Source organism: Aedes albopictus, chromosome 3, assembly GCF_035046485.1.
Source record: "Aedes albopictus strain Foshan chromosome 3, AalbF5, whole genome shotgun sequence".
NCBI classification, from domain to species: Eukaryota; Metazoa; Arthropoda; class Insecta; order Diptera; family Culicidae; genus Aedes; species Aedes albopictus.
Genome location: NC_085138.1, coordinates 101,290,166 through 101,316,359, shown reverse-complemented (window position 1 = coordinate 101,316,359; position 26,194 = coordinate 101,290,166). Strand labels below are relative to the sequence as shown.

Genomic DNA, 26,194 nt, shown 5'->3' with positions numbered 1-26,194 from the left:
ACCTCTATAACGGCTCGCGATGATTTGATAGCTCGACACCGAACCCCCGTGTGTTCATATAGGAAACGGTTCACGTCTGCGCTGATTTGACAGAAGCGATCGCTCGCTTTGGTGGTCGACCGTTAAATTTGGGGGGGGGGGGGGACACTTTTGAATCACCACTGTCACGTCGGTTCGTCGGTGCAATCGGTACGCAAGCCATGTTGTTGCAAAAGTTGTGTGCGACCTGACAAGTTGTCTTCGTTTTTTTTTTCATTCTTCAGAAAAACACAAAAAAGTGTTGCCAGTTTGATGACAGCCAGCTTCATAAATGTGCCGGTGAGTGTGCCGAAAGTGTGCCGGGCACTTTGTGCCGAGTTTCCTACCCCCTGGGTCACACCGCGCAGCGAGAACTCAAAGCTGATCAAGTTCCCACCTTTTGTAACATTGTTGGGTAATCATACCTTGTCTCCGTGCTTACCTTGCATAAAAGCTGTTAGTTTTCTAATCCATGACGTTTTGTCACTCGATGCTGTCAGTATCTGGGTTGTTTATTTTCGCGTATCGCGTCGTTGCGAAATTCCCGTGATTGATTGATAAGAAATCAGCAGTTTCCCTTGGTTTGTCGCCGTGATAAAACACGAATCACTCCAGTTTAATTGTTCAATCACACGTGAAAATGGCCGTAACGTACTACTGAAAGCAATCGTCTGAGAGAAAACTTGCAAAACACTCGAAAAATGGCATCGAACGCCGAGGAGGATGACCCTTTCGCATCCGACAATGCCGACTCCGTTCCAGAATTTTCCGCCAGCGAAGATGAATGGGATCCGACCGAGGAAGCAAAATCAAAATGCGATTCCAAAACGGGAAGGTAAGGATGAGTATTTTTAATAATATACAATTGGAATTTTAATGTTTCTCTTTCAGAAATGCAAAATCGAAAGTTAAAAATGTCCCTGCTAAACCGACGAGAGTCTCGAGAAGGATCGCCTCCCGGATGGGAAAGGAACTACCGGAGGAGGAGGAACCGGTTGTTCCCACGGTGGTGGTTGTGGATGCAGAATCATATTCGGAATCGTCCGAAGAAGATGAAGAGAAAAAGAAATCGCCGAAGCGGAAAAGAGGAAAGCGACCGGTAGCTCGGGGTAAGAAGAAGGCGGTCTCTAAACCGAAGCTGGTGGCCAAGGATGAACCGATTAAACTGACAACGTTTACGGTGGAGGAGCTTTATCGGAAGTACAGACCGGATTTGGCGGGTGGTTCGAAGAAGGAGGAGAAGCGGAAAGTTGAAGTGAAAAAGGAGAAGAGCGATGATGACGACAGTAGCGGAGATGATTATCTGGTCGATCCAAATGAACTGGATTTGAATTCGGAATTTTTCCAGACCAGTATGGAGCAGGAAGTTAAGAAGGCTGAACCAGCTATTGAGTTCGATTGTAATGTGGGGTTGGAGATGGAGGATTCGGAAGAAGAGAGCGACGAGGAGGAGAAGCCGTTGAGTGTGCTTAGGAATGATGGGCAAAGCAGCACCGATTTTAACAAAAAGTTGATTGAGCAAATCAATCAGTCCAGCCAGGATTGTGTAAATATGATAAAGCTGGCTGAGGTTTCAAAGCGAATGGAAAATGATCGAAAGAAGCTGGAAATGCTGCGAAAGGAGCAGGAGCTGAAAGAGGAACGAAAGGAGGAAGACGTTTCCAACCTTCTCTTGACAGGAGAGAAAATCAAAGTCAAAGAATTAAAGCCCTCAGCAAGAAACGATTTCGTCGCCGTACAAGAGAAAAAACCTCAAGAAGATGAAAAAACAGTGCAAATCACACTGAAATTCGAATCCGCCGAAAAAGACCGAAAAGATAAGAAAAAGGTCGATTTGTTCACTGCCCTCAAACGATTGATGAATCGTGAAAAGCGTCAAAATCAAATCCATCTGCACAAGGTCTCGATTCTCTGCTGGATCGGTCATGGGACGTTCCTTAATCGAACGATTTCCAATCCTTCGCTGGTTCAGCTAATCATCAAACGACTGCTGCCTACGACAAGCTGCCGACCGAAAGGTCTCACCAATTTGAACTACTTTCAACAGGTATTTATGGTTATTGTCGTTATGTATCCGACAAACTTTTTGCTTTTTTCAACACCGTGCATTTTAAATGGGCGCTGGGTACCCGGGTACCCTGTCGGCCACATAAGGGTTAATATTATAATTCACAAAAAATGAAAGAGGGTGATTCCGGATCATTTGTGATAGTTAAGGAACAATGTAGGTACTTTTTAAACTTCTAAAATAATGGAATGGGGAATCAACTCTTGTATGTTCTGGTTGTAACTCCTATTAATTAAAAATTAATCTAGGTAATTTGTTCAGGGGCTCCTCGTAAATTTCTTCCGTACTTAGATTAGAAGTCCTCCAGGAATTCTTCGTAAATTCCGCCAATAGATCTTCGGAAAATCCTTCTGAGTTCCCCGGAAATTCTTCAGAAGTATTTCGAGATTTTTTTAGGAGTTCCTCAGGAATTCCTTCAGGAGTTCATCGGTAATGAATGATGTTTCACCAAGCTTCCTTCACGAGTTTCACGGAAAATTCTTTTGTTCTTCGGGAATATCTCCAAGAATTTTTTGGTCCTCGGGGAGTTCCTCGGCAATTTCTCCAGAAGTTCTTCGATAATTCCTTCAGGAGTACCACAGAAATTGCTCCAGAAAATCGCCATTCCGCTTCAATTGTAGAATTAACATTAAGTTAAAATACACAAAAATATATTTAAAAAACTCTCCGTGTCGTGACCCAGCGGACAATCCAGAAGTCCTCGGGAATTTCTCTTGGATTTTTTTTCTGGAATTCCTTCAGCAGCTCCTCGAGAATTCATCCAGAAATGTCTCAGGTTATCTGGAAGAATTTCCGAAAAGGGTTTGGAGGAATTCACGAAAAACTACTGGAGGAATTCCAACAAAACTCCTGGAGACATTCGCTAGGAAATCGAGGAAAAAAATCCGAGGAACTGCTGGAAGAATCCTCGGGAATCACTCCAGCAATTCCCGGTGAATTTCTCCAGGAGTTCCACGGAAGTTCCTCTGAGATTTTCTTGAAAATTCCTGCAGGAGTTACCGGGAATTGCTGCAGCAGTTTCGCAAGAAAATTTCTTTAGCATTTCCTGAAGAATTTCTCCAAGAAGAGATCCACGGAAATTTATCCAGGAGATCCTCGGAAATTTTTCAAGGAGTTCCTCGATAATTTCCCCAGGAATTCCTCGGGATGTCTTCAGAAATTTATCGGGAATTCCCCAGAAATTTCAAAGAAATTCCCCTAAAAGTTCCTCAGAAACTCATTCGAATGTTCTCCGGAAATACCTCTAGGAATTCCTCGGGAATTTCTCCAGTAGTTGCACAGGAATTCCTCAAAGAGTTTCTCAGAAATTCTTCCAGGATTTCTTCAGGAATTCCTCCAATAGTTTCTCGAAATTCCTCGGGTGTTCCTCCAGGAGTTCATCGGGAATGCCTCCTGGAGTTTCTCGGAAAATCCCCCAGGAGTTCCTCGAGAAATCCCTAAGCGATTCTTCGGGAATTATTCCTATAGTTCCTTTGGAATTTCTACAGTAGTTCCTTAAAAATTTCCTCCAGTTTCGAGTTTTTTCGATTTGCCTGAGAATTCTTCCCGGGCCTCCTCGGGAATTCCTCCTGGAGTTCCTCCAATAGTTCTTCGAAATTTCTCCAGGAGTTCCTCGGTAATTCCTCCCGGAGTTCCTCGTTAAATCCTCCAGGAGCTCCTCGGGAATTCTTCCAGGAGTTCCTCGGGAATTCATCCAGGAGGACCTCGGTTATTCATCCAAAATTTCCTCGGAAATTCCTCCTGGAGCTCCTCGGGAATTTCTTCAGGAGTTTTTCGGGAATTCCTTCAGGAGTTGTATTCTGGAAATCTTTCATGAGTTCCTCGGGAAATCCTCCAGGAGTTTTTTGAGAAATCCTCCAAGAGTTCCTCGGGAATTTTTCCAGGAGTTCCTCGCGAATTCCTCCATGAGTTCCTCGGAACTTCCTCCAGGAGTTCCTTGGGACTTTCTCCAGAAGTTCCTTGGGACTTCCTCTAGGAGTTCTTTGGGAACTCCTCCAAGAATTCCCGATGAACTTCTGGAGGAATTCCCGAGGAACTCCTGCAGGAATTCTCGATGAGCTCCTGGAATTCCCGAGTAACTCCTGGAGATATTTCCGAGGAACTTCGGGAGGAACTCCCGAGGATCTCCTGAAGGAATTCCCGAGAAACTCCTGGGAAAATTGTCGTAGTAATCTTGAATTACAAAGGTCCTTCCAGAGAAATTCCCGAGGAACTTCTGGAGAAATTTCCAAAGAAGGGTTTCTCAAAAACAGAAGGGTTTCCCGAGGAACTCCTGGAGAATTTTCCGAGAAACTCCAGGAGGAATTTCCGAGGAGTTTCTGGAGGAATTACCGAAGTCCTCCTGGAGAAACTCCTGAAAAATATCCCGTGGAACTCTTGGAGGATTTCCCAAGAAACTCCTGGAGGATTTCCCGAGGAACTCCCGGAGGATTTCCTCGAGAATTTCTTCAGGAGTTCATCGAAAATTCTTCTTTGAGCTCCTCGACAATTCCTCCAGGAGGACCTCTATTAGAGAAATATAAGAAAAATACATGAACTATTGAAAGAATGGGTGATGTTAACCGGATACTTTTGGTTGGGCCCACATATCCGATGCGGTAAGCTCACGGGTATTCAGCATGACCATGCTGAGAGTGACGGTAATACCGTTGTGATTCACGGTCGGTTCAGGAAATGTTGCTTAAAGTCCAGTTTCGTGTTCGGAAGGAATCGCTCAAGAAACTTTTTGGATTATTCCTGGCAGAAACTTTCTACGGTGACTGCCATTTGAACTGTCATTTCTTCGCAACTGCGTACTGTAAGTGTTCACCCATTATTGTTGCAGTAACTCCTCCGAGAGAAAGAAAGTTCTTTCCAGAAGTTTTTCAAGGAGTTGTTCTGGGAAATTGCCGTAGTTTCATTGAAAACTCTTCCAGTTGTTCTGACAAAAATGCATCCATCAGATAGATAGTTAATCCAGATGTATCTCCAGGAGCTCAAAAATATATTTTGAAAATTCTTTCAGATATTTCATCTTTCAGATTTTTTGGTTTTCTTGGAAATTCCTCCAGAGGTTCTTTCGGAATTTCTTCAAGAACTTTCTAAAAATATTCCAAAAGTTCGCCCGGGAATTCTGAAATTCTAACAGAAGTTTTGACGTTGAATAACGTCCTTCGGCAACATATAGGGGTGTAACTTCAGAAAACCGAAAATTTGAGCATGTAACGAAAAGTGGTTAGATTTTGACCGCTAATAACTCTGTCATTTCTTGATGGATTTTCAAAATTTTTGCATGAATTGATCACAAATTTATCTACGCATCGAATCTATCTAAGTTTACTATTGATTTTCAACAACAAACTATTAAAAATTTGAGAAAAGTGAACCCATGTTTTATCCAGCCAATCACGTTCGAGCACAGTTTTGGACTTTTCCGTCGAGCGCCTGGCAGTATAAAAGCTATTTCTTCTTCCCCTCTTCCTTCATTCTTCATCAACACTTCGAGGGGAACGCTTCGGCAGAGAGCTGTGCAGTTAGCTCCGTTTGCGTTTTCATTTAGTGTTCTTTGGCAAGCCGAGCGCGGTGGTCGGTGCCTCTTCGCGCGCGGCAGCTCGTTTACCCCGTTTACCGGATCAGAGACGAAGGAGCACAGCTCGGTTTGCATTTTCGCTCAGCATTCTCTTCTCACAGCACATTCCCACGCTGTCGACCGCGGTAGATGGACGGACGCACCGATGACAACCGAGCAGCAGCGGCGGTGGTGAAATAATTTATCATTTCCCCAGTTCGGAAGCGGATGGGCGCCGACGACCAGGGATGCCACATATACAGATTTTTCTGTAATCATGCAGATTTTCTCGCAGCTTTTCATACAGAATTCTGTATACCAATATTACAGATTTTTGGAAATTATACAGAATACACAGATTTTTCAGAAACTTACAGAATTTCAAACAGATTTTCCACGAAATATTACAGATTTCATAAGATTTTTGGCAAAAAATGGTGATACAGATTAAAAAGATTTTTGAAAGGCAAAATACAGATTTGAATGTGGCAACACTGCCGACGACGGCAGCAACGCGGTTTGGTTTTGTGAAATCAAAATATAACAGCCCTTATTAAGGCTACAATTCAAAATTCCACGAAAGAGTTTATTCGAATTCCTGCAAACATTTTGAAACCTACTTCGAGAACACCGCCAGCAACCTAGAGGCAGTGGCGGCGGCTCATTCGCATTTTCCCAGTGCGGTAGGGGATGGACATGGCAATAACTGGGAATATTTTAACCGCTTGATGAAGAATCTATTCTGAATTCAAGGTACGGTATCAAAAGCTTGAACTTATGCGCGCATCATAAATATGCTTGAAATTTCTACAACTTTGAAAAATGGCAGGTTTGCTGGAAAATGAAAACTGTTAACCAGCGTTGCCAAGTTTCAATAAGAATTTTAGAATTTCTAATATCTGTAATCTTTAGAAATTGTGGTTGAAATACATGAGTTTTGTAATATTACTGTCAATCATTATTAAACATTATAATATTGGTTAATCCTTAGCCTACACACTGATTTAGAAATGGCTAATAATAATCATTTTAGTATATTTTAATACTCCGCTATAATAAATTATTGCAGACAAATTTGTATGGCATCGTTGAATTTCACTCCCCTCACATTTAACCAATCACGTTCGAGAGGGGAAGCCACAAGCCAGGCCATTGTGCCGTATAAAAGTAAACTGCTTCTTCTCATCTTCCATCATTCTTTCTTGACCCGTCGACGGGATCACATAGAAGAAGAGCTAGCCAGTTTCTCCGTTTGCGTTTTCCATCAGTATGCTTTGGCAAGCCAAGCGCGGTGGTTGTCGGCTGTTACCGCTCTCCTTCGCATCGTTGTACGCGGTGCCAGTGGAGCAATCAGCCAGTTCAAACTGGTGCGCGGCCACAACGAGGGCTTTCTTTTGTCCCAAGTTTGCGCAGCATCTCCATCGCAAAACCCCATCGGAGTCAACGCCACCGATGCCGTTCTGGATTTGGTTGGCATAGCTACCGATTTCCATCTCATGCAATAATTGAACGAATATTGTACAACAAATAAAATTAAACAGCCCTTCTAAGGGCTTCAAAAATGTTCCCCACAAGAGTGACCCGAATAACTTTCTTAGACGACGCGGCAGGTCACAAATGTGTCAAAACCGGCTAAGTCCAAAACCATAGCATAAACTTTGCAAACGGAGTAGTGGAAATATATTAGATTCTTGTAGTATCCTTGATATTTCCCAGCCAAATTTCAATGTGTGTTGTCTCCGCAAAAATTGAACTCTTCTATGCCCATTTTTGCCACACAATCTAGAAGAAAACCGAACGATATCTAAAAATTATTAGTTATTTAATTAAGTATTGTATTGGTAAATTTAGTTTACCATCAGCAAAAGCTTGATGATTTGCAATTTTGAATGATCTGTTGGATTGCATAGGTTTTAATTCTTATAAAATGAACGGTTACCAAGACAATTCTGTTATAGGTAAAGATTATTAAATAGTTTTGACAAATTCGTTTATGAAAATATGTTAAACCAACTACTATGCAGGTCAAGTCTTGTAGCGTCCTCTCAAAATTTCAAAAACCTGCAAAAGCAGAGATATTGCGCGTGAGGATCTGAAATCTGCACCAATCTGGAGTCAAACACGCCTCAAGCAACAACTCAAAGAGGATTATTCGAGGATTTGACATTTCCTCGAAATGTGAGGTATGAAACCTAGAGATGCTATGCGGTGCTTCCTCCACCACCGACCGATGCTGACAGTATTCATGAGTTAACCATGTAGTTTGTCGGATAAACTTTGATTATCTACTAATAATAATTGCATGATGGTGAAGTCGAGTCAAGTACAAGACACTGAAGATGATCTTACAGTTGAGGTCGAAATACGTATCTGTCAAAGTATGCAAATTCTTAGTGGAATTAAAAGGAACAGTACTTAACCCTATTTTCTTTTTATCCAATAATTGCATATTTTTTCAAAACAGTAACACCAATTGATTCCAACCAATCTTCTGAGCTTGTTCCACAAACCTTCATCGGCATCAAGAGCATGGCGACAAATCAATCTTCATTAACCCGTTAACGCCCAAGGTGTCTCACAATTTAAATCTTCAAATAAATTTGTTAACAACGGTCGAGTTCCAATAAAATAAACATGATTTGACGAAAAAAATGGAAGTCTATGGTGTAGTTCCAAAAAAATTATTCATTGTAGGTCCTCAATATCTAATAATTTTCTCGAGTTCTATTTAAGCACACATTCTACAATATCGTTATATTCTGATCCGTATAGATACAATGCAGCTCTAAACAAGTGAGAGAGATGATAACCACTCAAAAATAATAGAAAAAGGACTTTTAAATTGAGGCAGAAGTACAACCAGATAAACGCCTAAAAGTATGCAATACATTGTTCTTGTAATTTCTTGTAATTTAGACTGCAGTGTTCAACATTTCTCATTTTTTTAACAAATCAAATAAAGAGAGCTCAATAGGTGTAGCATAACCAAACGTTAAAATACTGTTGAAGTTAGATTTTACACAGATAATCATTTCCTTCAGCACCCCACAAACTCTCTTTACGTACTCACCATACGTAAACTTTTCAGAAATTTTGCATGTTTTAAAAAGAAAATCGTGTTAAGTACTGTTCTTTTCAATTTGTATCCTTTGACAGATACGCATTTCGACCTCAACAATAAGGTCGTGTTCGGTGTCTTGTACTTACAAGTATTCCACTAACACGCCCAGATTCATCATCATTCCATTTTTTGATATAAAATTTCAACCAGATATTCTCTACACGGCTTCTCTATTTATGTTTGTACTACTCCATGATTTTTTATTCGTGAACAATGTGTGGGTTTAATGGTGTTATTCTGGGAACTATCAAAGTTACATCGAAAAAATAATGTGGCTTTCGGCTACATAAAAAAAATGATCAACTACCCAAAAATTCAATTTTATTCGATCTATCAATTGCAATTTAGAATTACGTACAAAAGTCTGAAAAACATAACGCTGGTAGGGGAAGAACATTCCCGGTAGATATCCCAGAAGGAATCCCGGGAGGATTTACTGAAGGAATTCTGAGAGGCATATCTGATAGAGTTCTGAGGGAATCTCAACCCGAGCAGAAGGAAATAACAACTCCATAATAAAATGTGTTATTTTGGCAAAATAACTGAGCAATGGAATCAGTTATTTTCATGTTATTAACATAATATATTATGTTATAAACTTGTCTGTCATAAGCGGCAAAATAACAAAAATCATAACAAAAAAATGTTCCTGGAAGACCAATTTTATAACATGTTTTGTTGGTTTCAATAACAACTTAATAATAATGAATATAAAATATTTCAATAACAAATTTTAAACTTTCTATGTTATTTATAATAATTTAAAAGCAAAATAAGTTATGATTATAATATACCTAAAATATAATAATGTACCTTATGTTTAATATAAGGTATGGTAAATGACACGAGGGAGATAGAGTGTCCTCTCTCTCCACCATAATCAATCCAATTTTTTGAATTTCCCCAGAATACTAGTCTGAAATTTATGGTATTTTTCTAATAAACCTTTCAATAGGCTCTTCCTGGAATTTTATCGGAAACATCTTGTAAAATGGCTCGTTGGCGTTGTTGAAATCATGTTCTTTTGGATAAAGGTCGCTCAACTCCGCTTATCAATGTCGACTCTGCTATCTATAACACTAAAACATTAAGCTGAGAAGCTCGTATGCTATCAGATAGCATGTAAGGGCAGAGAGAAGAGGAAGGTGAAATGAGAGATTATGCATAAGCTCCCCATCACGGAATGCTGAAAACAACGTAAATTTAATGATGTAGTTTTGATTTCAAAACTTGTTATCGTTGTGGTATTGATAATTAAATATTTATGCACACTCTATAGTTCAATAATAATTATATTTGTTTTACAACAAAGCATATTATTTAAATGTTATTTGCCAATACCGTGCTCATAACAAAATAAGATTGCCCATCAAAAGATATTATGGAGAAGTAATACCTTGATAAGATAATGATAACAAACCAAGATATAAAAACAGGCTGTGTTATTTCGTAGTTATTAATTTGATATTCTCCTCTGCTCGGGAAGGGAAAGCTTGGTAGGAATTCCTGAAATAATCACAGATGAAATCCCGGAAGGATTTAGTTAGTTAGCTGTATAAATCCCGGCTCGTCAAAAGAATTCCATAAGGATTCTCTGAATATGTTTCGACAAAACACTTTGAAAGTATACTAAAATGAATCTGTAAAGTAATTCCAGAAGAAATCCGTGAAAGAATGCTGGTTAAAATATCTGAAAACATCCCTTCAGGATTTTCTGAAGCAATTCTGGCAGAAATCCCTGAAGTTATTCCTGAAGCAATCCCGTAAAAAATACCTGATGAAATCCTTAGAGAGATCATGACAAGAATGCCGGCCAGAAGCTGAGCAGGCATTCCTGCAAGAACCATGTCTCAATGATCTAAGATTGTCTAAAAAAAAATCTCGGAAGAAACATATATTTTTTCATATTTTTTTCGGGAGGAATCCTTTAAGGAATAACAGGAAAAAGGAATAATCCTGGAAGGAATCTTTGAAGGAATTCCAGCACAAATCCCAGAAGGAATGCAGAAAAGAATAAATAAAAGAATCCTTTCAGGATTTTCCTAAGCAACATCTGCAAAAATCCCTGAAGAGAACTCCGGAGCAATCCGTACAGCAATCTCGGAAGCAATATCTCGGAATCTCGGAAATAAACTTGAGAAGATTCTCGATAGAAATGCCTGAAGAAAAGCTGGAAAGAATTTCTGAAGGTAACTCAAAATCTAATCTAATCTCAATTCAATTCTTCACCCTACTCTCTAGCCTCTACCTTACTGTCTTCTTTGCCCTCTATTCCAACCCTCTATCCTACGTTCTAGCATAACCTTCAACCCTACCATTTGCTCTACCCTCTAAACTATCCTCTACCATAACCATCCTATCCTTTACCGTACCCGCTAGTCTATATTGTGCTTGATCTTACCGTTTACCCTACTCTCCACCCAAACTTTTTACCTACCCTCAACCCTACTCTCTATCCTACCCTATTCCCTACCGTCTACCATATCCTCTACCCTAACCTTCTACTCCACTCCCTCTAGTATATCCTTCACCCAAACCCTCTACCCGACCGTCTGCTCCACCGTTTATCCTACCCGCTTCCCTACCATCTACCATGATCCTCCAGCCTTTTTCTCATAAAGCCCTATCGGTAAATACCCATATTGCATGGTATTATAGCTCAAACTACCATTCCGCGGCCGCCATTTTGAATATGGTCTGCCATCTTGGGTTTCAAAATGAAGTCGGATATTCATTTTTGAGTTCTACTCATGAAGCCCGATCGATAGATACCTATATTGCATGGTATCATAGCTCAAACTCTCATTCTGTGGCCGCCATCTTGGATATGGTCCGCCATCTTGGATTTCGAAAAAGAGTCAAATATCGATTTTTTACTTCTACACATGAAGCCCGATCGATACATACCCATATTGCATGGTAGCACAGCTAAAACTACCATTCCGTGGCCGCCATATTGGATATGGTCCGCCATCTTGGATTTCAAAATGGCGTCAAATATCGATTTTTGACTTCTACTCATCATGCCCGATCGATAGATACCCATATTGCATAGTATTATAGATCAAACTACTCTTCCATGGCCGCCATCTTGGATATGGTCCGCCATCTTGAATTTCAAAATGGCGTCAGATATTCATTTTTGAGTTCTACTTGTGAAGCCCGATCGATAGATACCCATATTGCATAGTATCCGTAGCAGCATTGCCGTTAAAAAGCATATATTCTGGAGTTTTCACCGCCATCTTGGAACCTAAGCCGCCATCTTGAATTTCAATACCCCTGCTGCCACCTCCACATCCTAAGGAATGTGTATACCAAATTTGATTGAAATTTCTTGACGCATTTCAGAGTTATGCCTATGTTCCGGCATACATTTATTCATACATACATACATATAAACATACAAATAGACAAACATACAAACATATAAACATACAAGCATATAAACATACAATCATACACACATCGACTTTTGCATGTATTGATTAACAACTCTGCCGAAGAAATGAACTGTAAATTGTTAACTATTGTCAAGATTTCAGGGAAATACTTTTTTTTCGCAATGGAAATGATGCTCACAGATCGTGACAATATGTATTCTTTGCAGCATCGTTTACGCCACCTAGTGGACCAGTTACAAACTATATTGTCCACTATGAGCAAGGTATGGGTGTGGAGAACATCTTCTCTGAAGAAAGTATTCTAAAATTTTGCATAATTCTGGAGATATTCACATCAAAAGGACTGTCCTATTTATAGGACGCTGGGCGTTCGGGGCATCTGTCCTATAAATAGGACGCTGGGCGGATATGGGTTAACAACAAGATTGACCAATCACCATCTCCAATCAAACCAACAGTTCTTTTCAGGGCCACCGAAAATTCCGCTCAAGGGTTAATTATCGAATTCATAGGGTTCGTTCAAATATTACGCAACACTGAGGGGGAGGGAGGTCTCGAGCTGAGTTACGCTTCATACAAAATTTTAATATATCCCATATAGAAGTTGTTACGTGGGGGAGGGAGGGGGTCGAAAACTGTCAAATTTTGCATTACGTAATATATGAATGAACCCATATAACATACTCCACTATCAATCGCCGTCTACAATAAAACTAAACCAAATCAAAATTTCGCATCACTGTCTTTATCAATGTTAATTACAGCATTCAATAACCGAAACTAATGCATAAACGGACGTTATTCAACGTCAGACTTGCGGTCGTGTCTAGTATACAACCCCTCCAACTTTTTTTTTTTTTTCCATGCATACGTCTCGGATTTCTTCGGAAATTTTTACTTCAATAAATATTTCCAGATGTTTTTTCAGAACTCTAGAATCATTCAAATGTACATGAGGAAGCTTTTCCAGAAGTTCTTCCAGGAAATTTCTCCGAGAAATTTTCTAGGAAGTCCTCTGAGAGTTGTTTCAGAAGTTATTTAGATTTTTTTCCAAAAATTCTTCTATGAATTTTATTGGAAATTCTACGGAGAGTTCTTACAAAAGCTTCTGCGGGGCTTCTAGAAGAGCCTCTCCAGGAATTATTTTAGGAGTTCTTCCCGAAATTCTCTTGAAAGTTTCCAAAAAACTTCCAACAATATCACCAGGATTTAATACTGAAGTTCCTCCTAGAATATTCGCAAGAGTTTCTTGAGTTATGTTCCTAAGACTTTTTTTTTCAGATAATCTTGTAGAAGTTCCTCTGAGAAAATTTACTCTAGGAAATTCTCTCAGAAATTCTTCAGAAATTCCTCCAAACAATCTCTTAGGAATTCCTCCCGGATACACTTTACAGATTTCCTCAAGATTTTTTTTACAGAAATTCTTTTCGATTCAACTTGATCAGAAATGTTTTCCGAAAATTCAACCATGGATAAATGTCACGAACTTGGTGAATCCAGGAATTAATCGATGGCGCTCTTCAAAAGATTTTCTAGAAATTTTTCCTAGGTCCAGGCTTCAGGATTTTGCCCTATCCCTTTGATATTTCAGAAATCTCCATAGATTATTCCGTGCAGTATTTTATTGAGGATTTCTTCAATGAATTTCTATATGAATGAATTTATTCAGGAATCCTCCCAAGAATTGTTCCGAGAGTTCCCGTTTTTTGCGGAACCCTAAAGATTTTTTCCCAGAACTTCCGACAAGAATTCCTTCGGTTTTTTTCTTCGAATATTCCTCCAGGATTTTCTTCATAGATTCTTCTAAGATTTCTTACATGCGTTCCTCTTAGAGTTCCTTCAAGGATTTCCTTAGAAATTCCTACAAGAATTCCTTCAGATTTTTTTTTCGAAAATTCCAGTTTAGATTCCTCCAGTAATACTTAATGAAATGATTATTTCAGGATTTTCTCCAGGAATCCATCCAAAGAGATCTCTTCAGGAATTTCTTCAGGGATTCTTCTAGCAATTCTTCCATATTCCACAAAGAACCCTTTCAAGGATTTCCCAAGGAATTATTTCAATAACTTATGCTGAGATTTATCTTTAAATACCTCGTAGGACATCTTCAATTTTTTTTCAGGAATTTTCATTGTTTCCAGGAATTCTTTCAAGGATACTCCAAATTTCTTTGGAAATCTTTGAAAGAATCATCTGAAAATTCTTTGAGGATTCCTCAAGAAAATCTTCATGGACTCCTTCAAAAATTTTTCTAAGAAACCTTTATGCACTTCTCCAGGAATTCTTCCAATGATTTCTCTGGGAATTCCTTAAATTGTTTTAATGGATTAAGGGTATTTTTTCAAGGATTTCTCTGAAAATCTTCTATAAACGCTTTAAAGAATTCTTATAAGAGTTCATTCAAATATTATTGCTAAGATTCCTCCAGAAATTCTCTAACAGTTTCATCAGGAATTCAAATTCTTTCTGAAGTTTCTCCAGAGACTCAGCCAAAAATTACTTCAAGAAATGCTCCGGGACTTTTTTCAATCGATTCATTCAGCATTCCCTTAAAGTTTTTCAAAAAAAAATCCCTTATAAATTTCTCCAAAAACTTTTCAAAAGTATACTCCAGCATTTTTTCCAAAGATTTCTCCAGGAATTGCTCTAATTGGTTATTTTAATGCTTCTCCCAAGTGTTCCCTCAAAAGTACTTCTCCAAGTCTTTCTCAAAAAGTTTCTCAGGGTAGCCTTTTTTTGAGATACTACTAGGATTTCTTCAGATATTTCTCAGGCAAAATTTCATAAAAATCCTCGAAAAATTTTGAAAAATTTGGGAAGAATAACTTGATTATTTTTTGAAAGAATTCCTGTTTTTTTAATGTTTCTTGGACAAATATTTGAACAAATATTATAAAATTTTCAGCAGAAATTCTAAAAAAAATATTGAGGAAAACCTTGCATAATTTTATGATAAATCAGCGCATTTTTTAGGTATTTTTTCTGGATTCCCTAGAATTTCTAGAGGAATCCACAGAACAAGCTTCTGAAGTAATCCACAAAAGGGTTGCCTAAAGGAAACCCAAGAAATAAACTACAATAATAATCTCTGAATGGCAATCCCCTCCTTGAGTATTTCCCAGTCATTACTTCAAGATGAGTTCCCAGGATCAAGTTCTGAAGGGATCCCCGAACGAATCTCCTGGGAAATGCTGGAATAACACGTGAGAAACCCCCAGAAGGGACTCCAGCAGGAATTTTCAAAAATTCCAGGAAAAATTTACTGAAGCAATTCGTGAATTTTAAACATGACATTTTCACCTGGAGCAGAGGGGGTTGGTCTTTGCTAATCTCCCCATCTACCCCCCAATGAGGTTAGGTTTTTGCTGCAAGCCTCTATGGCTTGGCCAGCCAGAGCAAAATCAAGAAATTGACCTTACCGTAATCGGCCGGCAGAGGACCGACCCGTCGAGAGTCCGACTGCAATTGATTTAAAAACACGTTGGTATCCATGAACGCTGCGACGAAAGAGGTGAACGATGGGTATCAGAAGTTAGTCGAAGATCTGAAGTCCGAGATAAAAGACAGTCTGATTGCCGAACTGAGGCTGGAAATCCAAGGCGGTTTCAGCAAGCTTTCTCCAGCTATTTTGTCTCCGGCTCCCAACCGGTTTCAGTTCAACTACCGACCTGCTTCGAAGAGGTCTCGTGAACCAGACGACGTTCCCGCTCATCAACCAGCCCAGCCTGCGAAGGTTTTCCGCGGGACGAATGAGCCCAGCAGTTCTACGGGAGTTCCTGTTACGACGCCTGAGAGCAAGTTTTGGATTTATCTGACGAAAATTTCACCCGAGGTTACCGAAGATGAGGTCGTCAATCTAGCCAAGAACTGTTTGCAGGAGGACAATGTGGTAGCGAAGGCATTGGTACCGAGAGGGCGACCACTATCGTCCCTTACGTTTATATCCTTCAAGGTAGGTGTCAGTCAAGAGTTAAAGCACAAAGCTATGGACCCTTCTACCTGGCCCCAGGAAATCCAATTCCGAGAATTTGTTGAAACTGGCTCAAGCGTTCGACATTTTTGGAAACCAGGGCAGGCAGCCGATCCCGGAGCTTCGAACAACAAAGAATCCCATCCTATGTCTGGACCAGCGTCGAGTCAGCAGCAGCCATTGTAGAATATCCCGATCGTCAACCTATTCACTCCGAACCTCGCTCAGTTTCAAGTACTACGATTTCTGCTCCTGCTCCATCGTCTCGTAGATGCAGCTCCTCTACTTCTTTGACGATATACTATCAAAACGTCCGGGGGTTACGTACCAAAACGAATAATTTGCTTCTCTCTTTGCTCGCCTGTGACTTCGACATTGTTGTTTTAACCGAAACCTGGCTCCATGTCGGCATTGCTTCCAGTGAACTGGCATGCAACTACGTTATCTACAGATGTGACCGAAACGCTTCTACCAGCAATCTATGTAGAGGCGGTGGGGTTTTGATTGCAGTGAAATCGGATTTGAATTGCAAGGCTGCGAAGCTAGTTAATTGCGTGGAGCTGGAACAGACTGCCGTACAGATTGTATTGCCGCATTTCTCTTTGTATGTTTGTTGTATATATATAAGGCCGAACACCCGTCCCGACATCTACACTAAACACGTGGAATCGGTAGAGCAGATTCAAAATCAAGCCAACGCTCATGACGTTATTGTATGTATAGGGGACTACAATCTGAAGGATTTGATTTGGCGTTTCGATGAAGACGTATTAGGGTATTTGCCAACTAATGTTTCAACCGAGCAGGAGATTGCCTTAGTTGAGCCCATGCTTACGGCTGGTCTACATCAGGTGAACAATGTTTTGAACGTGAACGGTAGGTTGCTTGACTTGGTCTTCGCAAGTGATCCATGCAGAATAGATCTCTTCGAGTCACCATCATCGCTTCTAAAAATTGACGCCCATCATAAGCCAATTATTTTATGTGTTGACGCCCGTTCTCGTGAAGAAACCCCGTCGTCATCTCCCGCTCTTAGCGTTTATGATTTCACTCGCTGTGATTATCAAGTCGTGAACGAACTGGTAGCTTCTCAGGATTGGAATCAGCTTTTAAATCAAGATTCTATTGACGACTCCGTTGCTGCCTTCTATTGCACCATCGACCAAATCATTCGTGAAGCTGTTCCTGTGAAACCTCAGCGGCCTAAGAAAATATTGAGTCAGCCATGGTGGACTCCGCAGCTTCGAAACCTCCGTAACCGTTTACGAAAAGCTAGGAAAAGGTACTTTCGCAATAGGAACCCCATAACAAGTGGCCATCTAAAGAATGCCGAAGAGGAATTCTCCCTTCTTCAACGCGACCGCTTCCGGGAATACACCGACAGCCTACAAGCAAATTTCAAGCAAGATCCGTCATCCTTTTGGGCGTACATCAACAAAAGAAAAAGCGCAGCCAGTGTCCCAGCCGATGTGTCTTTCCGCTCTCGTAGTTCATGCTCGCCGGATGCAACCGCTAACCTTTTCGCAGAATTTTTCGGTTCGGTGTATAACGAAAACCCTATTCCAGTTGATCCTGACTATATCAACAGTCTCCCGTCATACAACCTCCAGTTTCCTCAAATAACACTCAATGACGCTGATATTCGTGCTGCTCTCAGCAAGGTGGATGCATCCAAAGGTCCCGGACCCGACCTCATTCCTCCAATCTTTATTAAGCAATGTGCCCAATCGCTAGCATCCCCCATTGCGTCGATTTACAACCGCTCGCTGATGGAAGGAGTGTTTCCTGAAGCATGGAAGCTCGCCTCTATAACCCCTGTTCATAAGTCGGGGAACATACATGACGTGGAGAATTACCGACCGATATCGATTCTCAGCTGTCTGGGAAAAGTGTTTGAGGCCTTGTTGCATGATGCTCTGTATCCGGTTGTTCAGTCTGTGATATCCGAGCATCAGCATGGGTTTGTGAAAAAGCGATCAACAACGACAAATTTGATGATGTTCACCCATACAGTGATCGACAAATTCGAAAGAAAGCGCCAAGTCGACGCCATCTATGTGGACTTTTCAAAAGCCTTCGACAAGGTACCGCATGATTTAGCCATTGCTAAACTAAATCGCCTTGGACTGCCTCATTGGATCATCCAGTGGCTGAAATCTTACCTGACTTCGCGAAAAGCTTTCGTCAAAATACATGATGCTAAATCCAATATCTTTGATATACCGTCAGGAGTTCCGCAAGGCAGCCATCTTGGACCGCTCATTTTCGTCCTTTTTATAAATGATTTATGCGATCGCTTGCAGGCTGGCAAACTGCTCTACGCGGATGATTTGAAGCTGTTTCGAGTAGTAAAAACGATACTAGATTGCTGCGCTTTACAAGCCGACATCGAACGTGTGTCGAAATGGTGCGATATGAACGGTATGCAGATGAATGCCAATAAGTGTAAAGTGATCTCGTTCAACCGCCGCCGGTCCACTGTTAGGTTTGAGTACAGCTTAGATAGCAATCCTCTGGAGAGAGTTTCGTCGATCAAGGATCTTGGTGTGATTCTCGATTCTAAACTTCGCTTCGACCAACATGTTGCCAAAACTACGGCCAAAGCCAATGCAATGCTTGGTTTCCTGCGACGCAACACTCAGCATTTCGATGACATTTATGCACTTAAATCGCTGTACTGTGCATTAGTTCGCAGTGTATTGGAGTATGGAGTGCAAGTTTGGGCTCCGTATCATGCCGTCTATGCTGAACGCATCGAGAGAGTCCAGAAGCGGTTCATCAGATATGCTCTTCGAGGTCTACCGTGGAATGATTCTGTTAACCTGCCTCCTTATAACCAACGTTGTGCGCTGATTGACATGGAGTCTTTAGCCAACCGTCGAACATTGCTGCAAAGACTGTTTGTTTTCGACGTGGTCACCGGCAAAATCGATTGCAGCTGTCTTCTTAGCAGCTTGCGCTTCCACGCTCCAGCCCGCCGGCTTCGTAATTCAAGATTGCTGTGGATTCCCATTCATCGTTCGGATTACGGATATCACAGCCCGTTTGATTCGTGTTGTAGGTTGTTTAATGATGTATGTGACTCGTTTGATTTTAATATAAGTAAATTAGTGTTTAAAAATAGAATTAAGTCTAGCTGATCAGTCTGTGCGGCATTCAACCGAAGATGTTGTCAAATAAATAAATAAATTTTAATTGTCATACCAATAAGTGATTGGGAGGCAGTGCCCCGAAGCTCTTGAAATAATTTCCTCTCCCGCTTTGACACACATGTGCACAACAGTGTATGTGTCAGGGATGCCAGGTGAAATTTTCAAACATCTTCACAAGGCACGTTAAAATGTCTTCACACCCCATATTGTGGCTTTAGAATAAAATAAAGTTAGAAGTCAAAATTTATGCCATGTTCTCACTTAGGTTTAAATGAAGAAATATACCGTGAGGCCATCCAGCAATAATGCATGCTTCTTTTCAGAATTTCCATGGCAATTTTAAGGGGGTTTCCCGAAAATTCTTTAACAAGTTCCTTGGATTTATTTTCACGAGTTCCACAAAAAATCCAGGAATTTCTCTAGGAATTCCTTCGGAAATTCTCCCAGGAAGTCCTCGCGAATACCTTCAGAAGATCCCTGGGAATTCATCGTGGAGTTTCTCGGAAATTCCCCCAAGTGGTCCTCGAGGATTCTCCCAGGAGTTCCTCGTGAATTCCCAGGAGTTCCTTCGTGAAGATCCTCAGCAAGTCCTCATGCTTGTCTTCATACGGGTCCTCGGCAGTTCCTCCAAAAGATCCTCAGGAATTCCTTCAGGAGATCCTCAAACATTGTGCCAGAAATTCCTCGAAACATCCTCTAGAAGTTCCACCGGAATTCTTTCATAAGTTTCCCGAGAATTTCTTCAGGAGTTGAGTTTCCCGAGAATTCTCCCAGGAATTCTTTTACAAGTTCCTCCAGGAGTTCCTCGGAAAATTCTACAAGAGTTCTTCGGCAATTCCTCCAGGACTTCCTCCAGGATTTCTTCGGGAATTTCTCAAGGAGCTCTTAGGCAAGCTCTTAGGTAATTCCTCCACGAGATCTTCGGGAATTTCATCGGGGATTCCTCTAGGAGCTCTTAGGAATTCCATCAGCAGATCCTCGGGAACTCCTTCAGAGCATCCTAAAAAAATCCTTCAGGAATTTCTCGAGAATTCCGGAAGTTTATCGGGAATTCCTTGATAATTCTTCCAGGATTTCCTCGGAAATTTCTACAAGAGTTTTTCGGGAATTCCTCTAGGAGTTCATCGGGAATTCATCTAGGAGGTCGAATCGAATCGAAATTGAATCGAATCAAGAATTCTTCAATGAGTTTCGAGAATTCCTGCAGGAGAAGCTCGGGAGTTCCTCCAGGAAATTCTCGCAAATTCCTCCAGGAGTTGCTCGGGAATTACTCCACGAGTTTCTCGGAAATACCTCCCGGAGCTCCTCGGTAATTGTTCCAGGAGTTCTACGAGAATTCCTCCAGGAGATCCTCGAGAACTCCTTCAGACGATCATCGAAAAATCCTCCAGCAGTTTCTCGGAAATTCCCTCAGGAAATCCATGGAGGAAATCGACGAAAATTTCTCCAAAAGATCCTCAACAATTCCTCCAGGAGTTCCTTTAGAATTCATCCAAGGATCCTCAGGAATTCCTTCAAGAGATCCTCCGTAATTTCTATAGGAAATCCTCGGTAAATTCCTTCCAGGAGTTCTTCGGGAATTCTTGCAGGAGTTCCTCGGGAATGTCTCCAGAAGTTCATCGTCAATTCCTTCAAGAATTCCTCAAAAAGTTTCTCGGAAAAACCTCCAGGATTTCCTTGGGAATTCCTCTTGGGATTCCTCGAGAATATTCTGAGGAGTTACATGTTTCCCTCCAAGAATTCCACGAGCATTTCTTCATAGTTTTTCTAGGTTCTTTTCCGGCAGTTCTTGGAGATTTACTCTTGGTCCCTAGAAAACCTACTCCAGGTTATTCCTGGGAATTTCCGACGATTTCCTGGAGGTATTCATAGGTATATCCAGATGAATTTCTGATGAACTCCTGAAACATGTCCCGAGAATCTTCTAGAAGAATTCCCGAGAAAATGCTAGAGGGATTCTCAATGAACTTCTGGAGGAAATTCCCGAAAAAATTCTAGAATTATCGAGAAAATCCTGGAGGAATTTCCGAAACTCCTAGAGGTATTCTCCTAGAGGCATACCCGAGAATGTCTTGAAGAATTTCCGAGCAACTGAAGGAGAAATTCCCGAGCAACTCTGGAAGAATTTCCGAGTAACTCCTAGAGAATTCCCCAAAAAAATCTCTGGAAAAATTTCGACGAACTCCAGGAGGAATGCCTGAGGAACTCCTAGAAGAATTCAGAGGAATACATGGAGAAACTTTCCAAGAAATTTTCTAGCAATTCTTATGGGAGTTCCAGAGGATCTCATAGAGGAATTCCTGAGGAACTCCCGAAAAAGTTGTTGGCAAACTCCTGGAAAAAATCCCGAGGAATTCATGTAGAACTTTCCGAGGAACTCGTGGAAAAATTTTCGAGGAACTCTTGAAAAATTTCTCAATAAACGCCTAAAGCAATTTTCGAGGAACTTTTGAAGTAATTTTTGAGGAACTCCTGGAGAAATTCCCTTGGAACTCCGAGGAATTCCCGAGGAACTCCTAAAATAATTCTCGAGGAACTTCTGAAGAAATTCCCTTGGAACTCTCGGAAAAATTTCCTTGGAACTCCAGCATGAATTCCCGAGAAACTCCTGGCGGAATTCCTGAGAAACTTCTAGGAAAATTTGCGAGGAACTCTTAGAGGATTTACCCTTAAAGGAATTCCCGAGGAACTTGCAGAGGAATTCCCAAGGAGCTCCAGAAGAATTCCCAAGGAACTCATTGAAGAAATTCTCGAGGAATTCTTGAAGGTATTCTCTAGGAACTTTTGGAGGAATTCACGAAGAAATCCTGGAAGAATTTCCGAGCAACTCCTAAAATAATTCTCGAGGAACACCTAAAGGAATTCTCGAGGAACTTCGAAAGGAATTCCCGAGAAACTCCCGAAGAAATTCCCTTGGAACTCCAGGATGAATTCCCGAGGAAGTCCTGGAGGAATTTCCGAGAAAGGATTTCTCAAGGAACTCATGGAAGAATTCCCGAGCAACTCCTGGAGGAATTCCCAAGGAACTGCTGAAAAAAAAAGATTCGGCAAACTCCTGGAGGAATTCCCATGGAACTGAAAGAATTTCTGAGGTACTCCAGGTGGAATATCCGAGGAGCACCTAGAAGAATTCCTGAAAAACTTTTGAAGGTATTTCTGATAAAATCCTGAAGAAATTCTCATGGAACTTCTAGAAAGATTCCCGAGGGGAGAAATCCTAAAAGGTTTGGACAAATCTTCGGACTAGTCTGCGGACAATTTTGGATGAAGCTCTGTTCAAAATTCAAACGAAGTTCTGGGGGGAATTTCCGAAAAAAACCTTGGTAATATTCTAGAAGCAACCTCTGTTTTTGGAGATTTTTGAACAATTAGAATACTCAGTTGGATTTCCAGAGGAATTTTGTTGATGAAAATTTTATTTTCTATAAACAATTGCTGATGAGGAATTAATTCAATAGTTCAGTATGCTTCCTAAAATTTCCATGAAATGGTGGTCATCTAATTTGATTCGTATTTTAACTAAAAACTGCTTCAAAATTTCCGCCAATATGAAGACCAAAAAATAAGGAATTTGTAAGTTTAAAGTTTTAAAAGTTTAAAATTTTATCTACAAAAATTGAAACGCATTTCATCTGAAATTGTTCCAAGATTTGAAATATTGGTTTAGAATAACAACATAAATAAATATTATTTTTCAGCTTTCAAAAGTCTTCAAAAGTCTTCACAAAATTTAAAATGTCTTCTATATGTCTTCACAAAAATAAATGTCTTCACAGAACTTCAAATGTCTTCATTTTGAAGACATGTCTTCACATCTGGCATCCCTGTGTTAGATGTTCTTCTAATCCCATCCGAAGGAGGTTTGAACTGTGAAAAGAAGATAACCATGTGCGACTGTGGAATCGAGTTCAGTTCTAGGCCTGCTGGCGACGGAGATAGTCGAGTGCCTCCGTAGCTTGAAGGAATAGAAGCGCTCGTCTAGCGAATTGGGAGTTGTGAGTTCGAGTCTCAACGGAGTACGTAGATTTCTTTTCACAATTCAAATCTTAAATTGTTCATCGAGCACATGTTCTGTTGTGCTCATGGATGTCAAAGCATTTTCAACAGTGTACATGATAGCAGTTTCTGTTTCTGGTGACAAAAACCTTCATTTTAATTGCTGTATTTCAAAAGAAGACATGCCTTCTCGTCTGCCCAACAGTTTTTTTTTTTTTTTATAGGATGAGAAAATCTGCAACAGATACCCAAGAGGTGGTTCCTCGGGTGATGTGAAGATCGACCCACTAAAAACTCATTCTCTCTCTTCCTTACCTTCGCGGTACACCCGTTAGGGATGACTTCGAGAAGGGGGGGACCGTACATGAGTGCACTCTAATAGTAAACGTTCCACCAGCTACCGCCAACAAATTGTCGAAAATATCCAGTAACAGAGACATATTTTGCTTTCAACAGGTTACCCACTACTTCCGGAAAGTGGTCAAACTGAAAAACCACGACATGTATTTCCGAGCAAAAAAACTGCCACCGCTCAAAGCAACCCTCAAATACCAAATCATGCAACGATCGGCCTTCTCCAAGCGAGACTACATCCTGCTGTTCCTGTTGATGCTGCGCTCGTTGAACATTCACTGCCGACTGGTTATGTCCCTGGTAGTGCCACCGAAGCAGGTTCCCCCGAGCGAACTGTACCGGATGTCGCCCAAAACGCACGAAGAACTCCAAGCCGATCGACGTCTGATGTTGGATTTCCGACGAGCGCCTCGCAACAGCGTAGTCTACAAGGCGCGCGAGAAGCTCTTCGAACTGGTCACCAAAAACTCGCAGCAGATGCGGAAGGAAGCCGCAAGGAAGCGTCGCCGAGAGGGATTCTGCGGAACGATGATTCCCCAATTGGACGGGAATCATGATCATTTGTTCGACACGGTTCCCAAGGAGTTGCCTCGAAAGAAACTGAAACTCATGGCGGGATCTTTCATGGATATTGAAAGAAATGTGGATAAATCGAAAAAGTCATCGAAGAAGTCTTCCGAAGAGGGAATAAAATTTCCAGAGGAACTGGACGACGAGGTTCGGAGACGTAGGGAGAAAATTTTGGCAGCCTATCAAATGTCACGGGAACAGAAGGAGTTGGCCAGAGCTCGGGCGCAAGCCGAGGCGGCGTTACTTGGTGAGGGAACCAGCTCGATGCATTATCACAGGGGAGGGTCGCGAGGAAGGATCAGTGCTAAGGAGGCCGCCCGCCGAAAACGCGCTGGAGTGGATTTGTGGATCGAAGTGTACTGCGAACACGAGGATAAATGGGTCACGATCGATATTCTCAGCGGAAAGGTGTACTGTCTGGAAGATATTGTGGTAAGTAGCTTTCGATTCTTCCAGTTTGGGCTCAACTTCCGAGCCGATCAGTCGATGTTATCGGGCGAGCGTTTTTCGGAAGTCTTTCGCTAAGATTCATTCGTTTATTTCTCGTTCATCTACAAATCGTTTCTAGTATCGCGTGTTGCAAACGCAGCGTTTGCCGCGAATCGCGATGCCGCGCCGCGAGAATACATTCTGCGTCGATTATTCGCAATTCCCAAAACAGTTATCCCATGAAGAAATACACAAATTCGTGGGATATGAACTCGGGCTGACTCGAGAAAACGTGCTGTTACTCCAACCAAGCAGACGGCTTGGGTGCACCTTCGTTGAGGTGAACAACCTCGCTCTCGCCGAAGCGATCGTCGAGCAACACGATAGCAAACACGAGTTCGTTTTCGACGGAAAAGCTTACAAACTGCGAATTACGATGGAAGACGGATCCGTGGAAGTTCGCTTGTACGATCTCTCGAGCGAAATCTCCAACGAGCAGATAGCCGAATTTCTCACCGAGTACGGGGAGGTACTCCACGTTCGTGATCTGTTATGGGATGAACGATCACCGTTCGGAGGTGTCAAAACAGGAGTGCGCATTGCACGAATGATAGTGAGAAAAAACATACCGTCCCTTGTATCAATTCAAGGGGAAGACACGGCGGTGGGCTACAAGGGCCAGCGTCAAACATGCCTGCACTGCCAGGAATTTGTTCACGTCGGGATCCCCTGCGTGCAAAATAAGAAGCTGCTGGCGCAAAAGCTAACAGCAGATCAATCGTACGCAAGTGTTACGAAACAATCGGCACTACCGACCAAAACAAAAAAACCACCACACGCTCCACCAATGCTTTCTAAGCCACAAATCCACCAAACACCGTCATCTCAATCCAGCAGCAAACAAGCACAAGAAGTCCGAGTTGTCGCTGAGGCAGCTCCAAAAAACAACACTATGGCTCCTCCCGCAGTCCCTCTCGCTAGAGAAAAATCTCCGGCGACCCAGCGCAAAGCTGATGGTAACGAAACGGACAGCTCCCAAACATCGTGCAACTCTAGCAGCAGCCGACGACTGCGCAGCCGGCGATCACCTCCTGGAAAGAAAATGCGCCACAGCGAACACGAAGCCAACACCGAACGTGATCGAGCCTCCGGGGACGGTAATCATCTATAATGGAGTACACCAGTATCAACGTCGGAAGCATCAACATCAACACAATCACCAACACAACAAAACTAAATGCTCTTCGTACTTTCGCTAGCACTACGGACCTAGACATTATCTTTCTACAGGAAGTAGAAAACGAAAGAATTTCGTTAGCTGGATACAACGTTATTTGCAACGTGGACCATATGAGAAGGTGAACGGCAATTGCTCTGAAAGAGCATATCAAATATTCTCACGTAGAGAAGAGTCTAGATGGCAGGTTAGTTGCTCTCCGAGTGCACAATACCACTTTGTGTAACGTATATGCGCCATCGGGAACTGTACATCGCGCTGAGCGGGAGAGATTCTTCAACAACACCATCGCATACTATCTACGTCATCGGACCGATCACGTCATCTT

At 41.5% G+C, this 26,194-nt stretch overlaps 1 protein-coding gene across 1 annotated transcript in view; it reads left to right on the top strand.

Moving 5' to 3' along the window:
• The first annotated feature begins 549 nt into the window (after positions 1–549).
• Positions 550–26,194, top strand: part of LOC109410929 (DNA repair protein complementing XP-C cells homolog) — a 29,481-nt gene continuing 3,836 nt past the window's right edge. Inside the window, exons 1-3 of the mRNA XM_029874508.2 lie at positions 550–853; positions 910–2,065; positions 23,733–24,632. Of these exons, the coding sequence (XP_029730368.2) occupies positions 720–853; positions 910–2,065; positions 23,733–24,632 (2,190 nt within the window). The 5' untranslated portion in view covers positions 550–719. The remainder of the gene's footprint in view (positions 854–909; positions 2,066–23,732; positions 24,633–26,194) is intronic.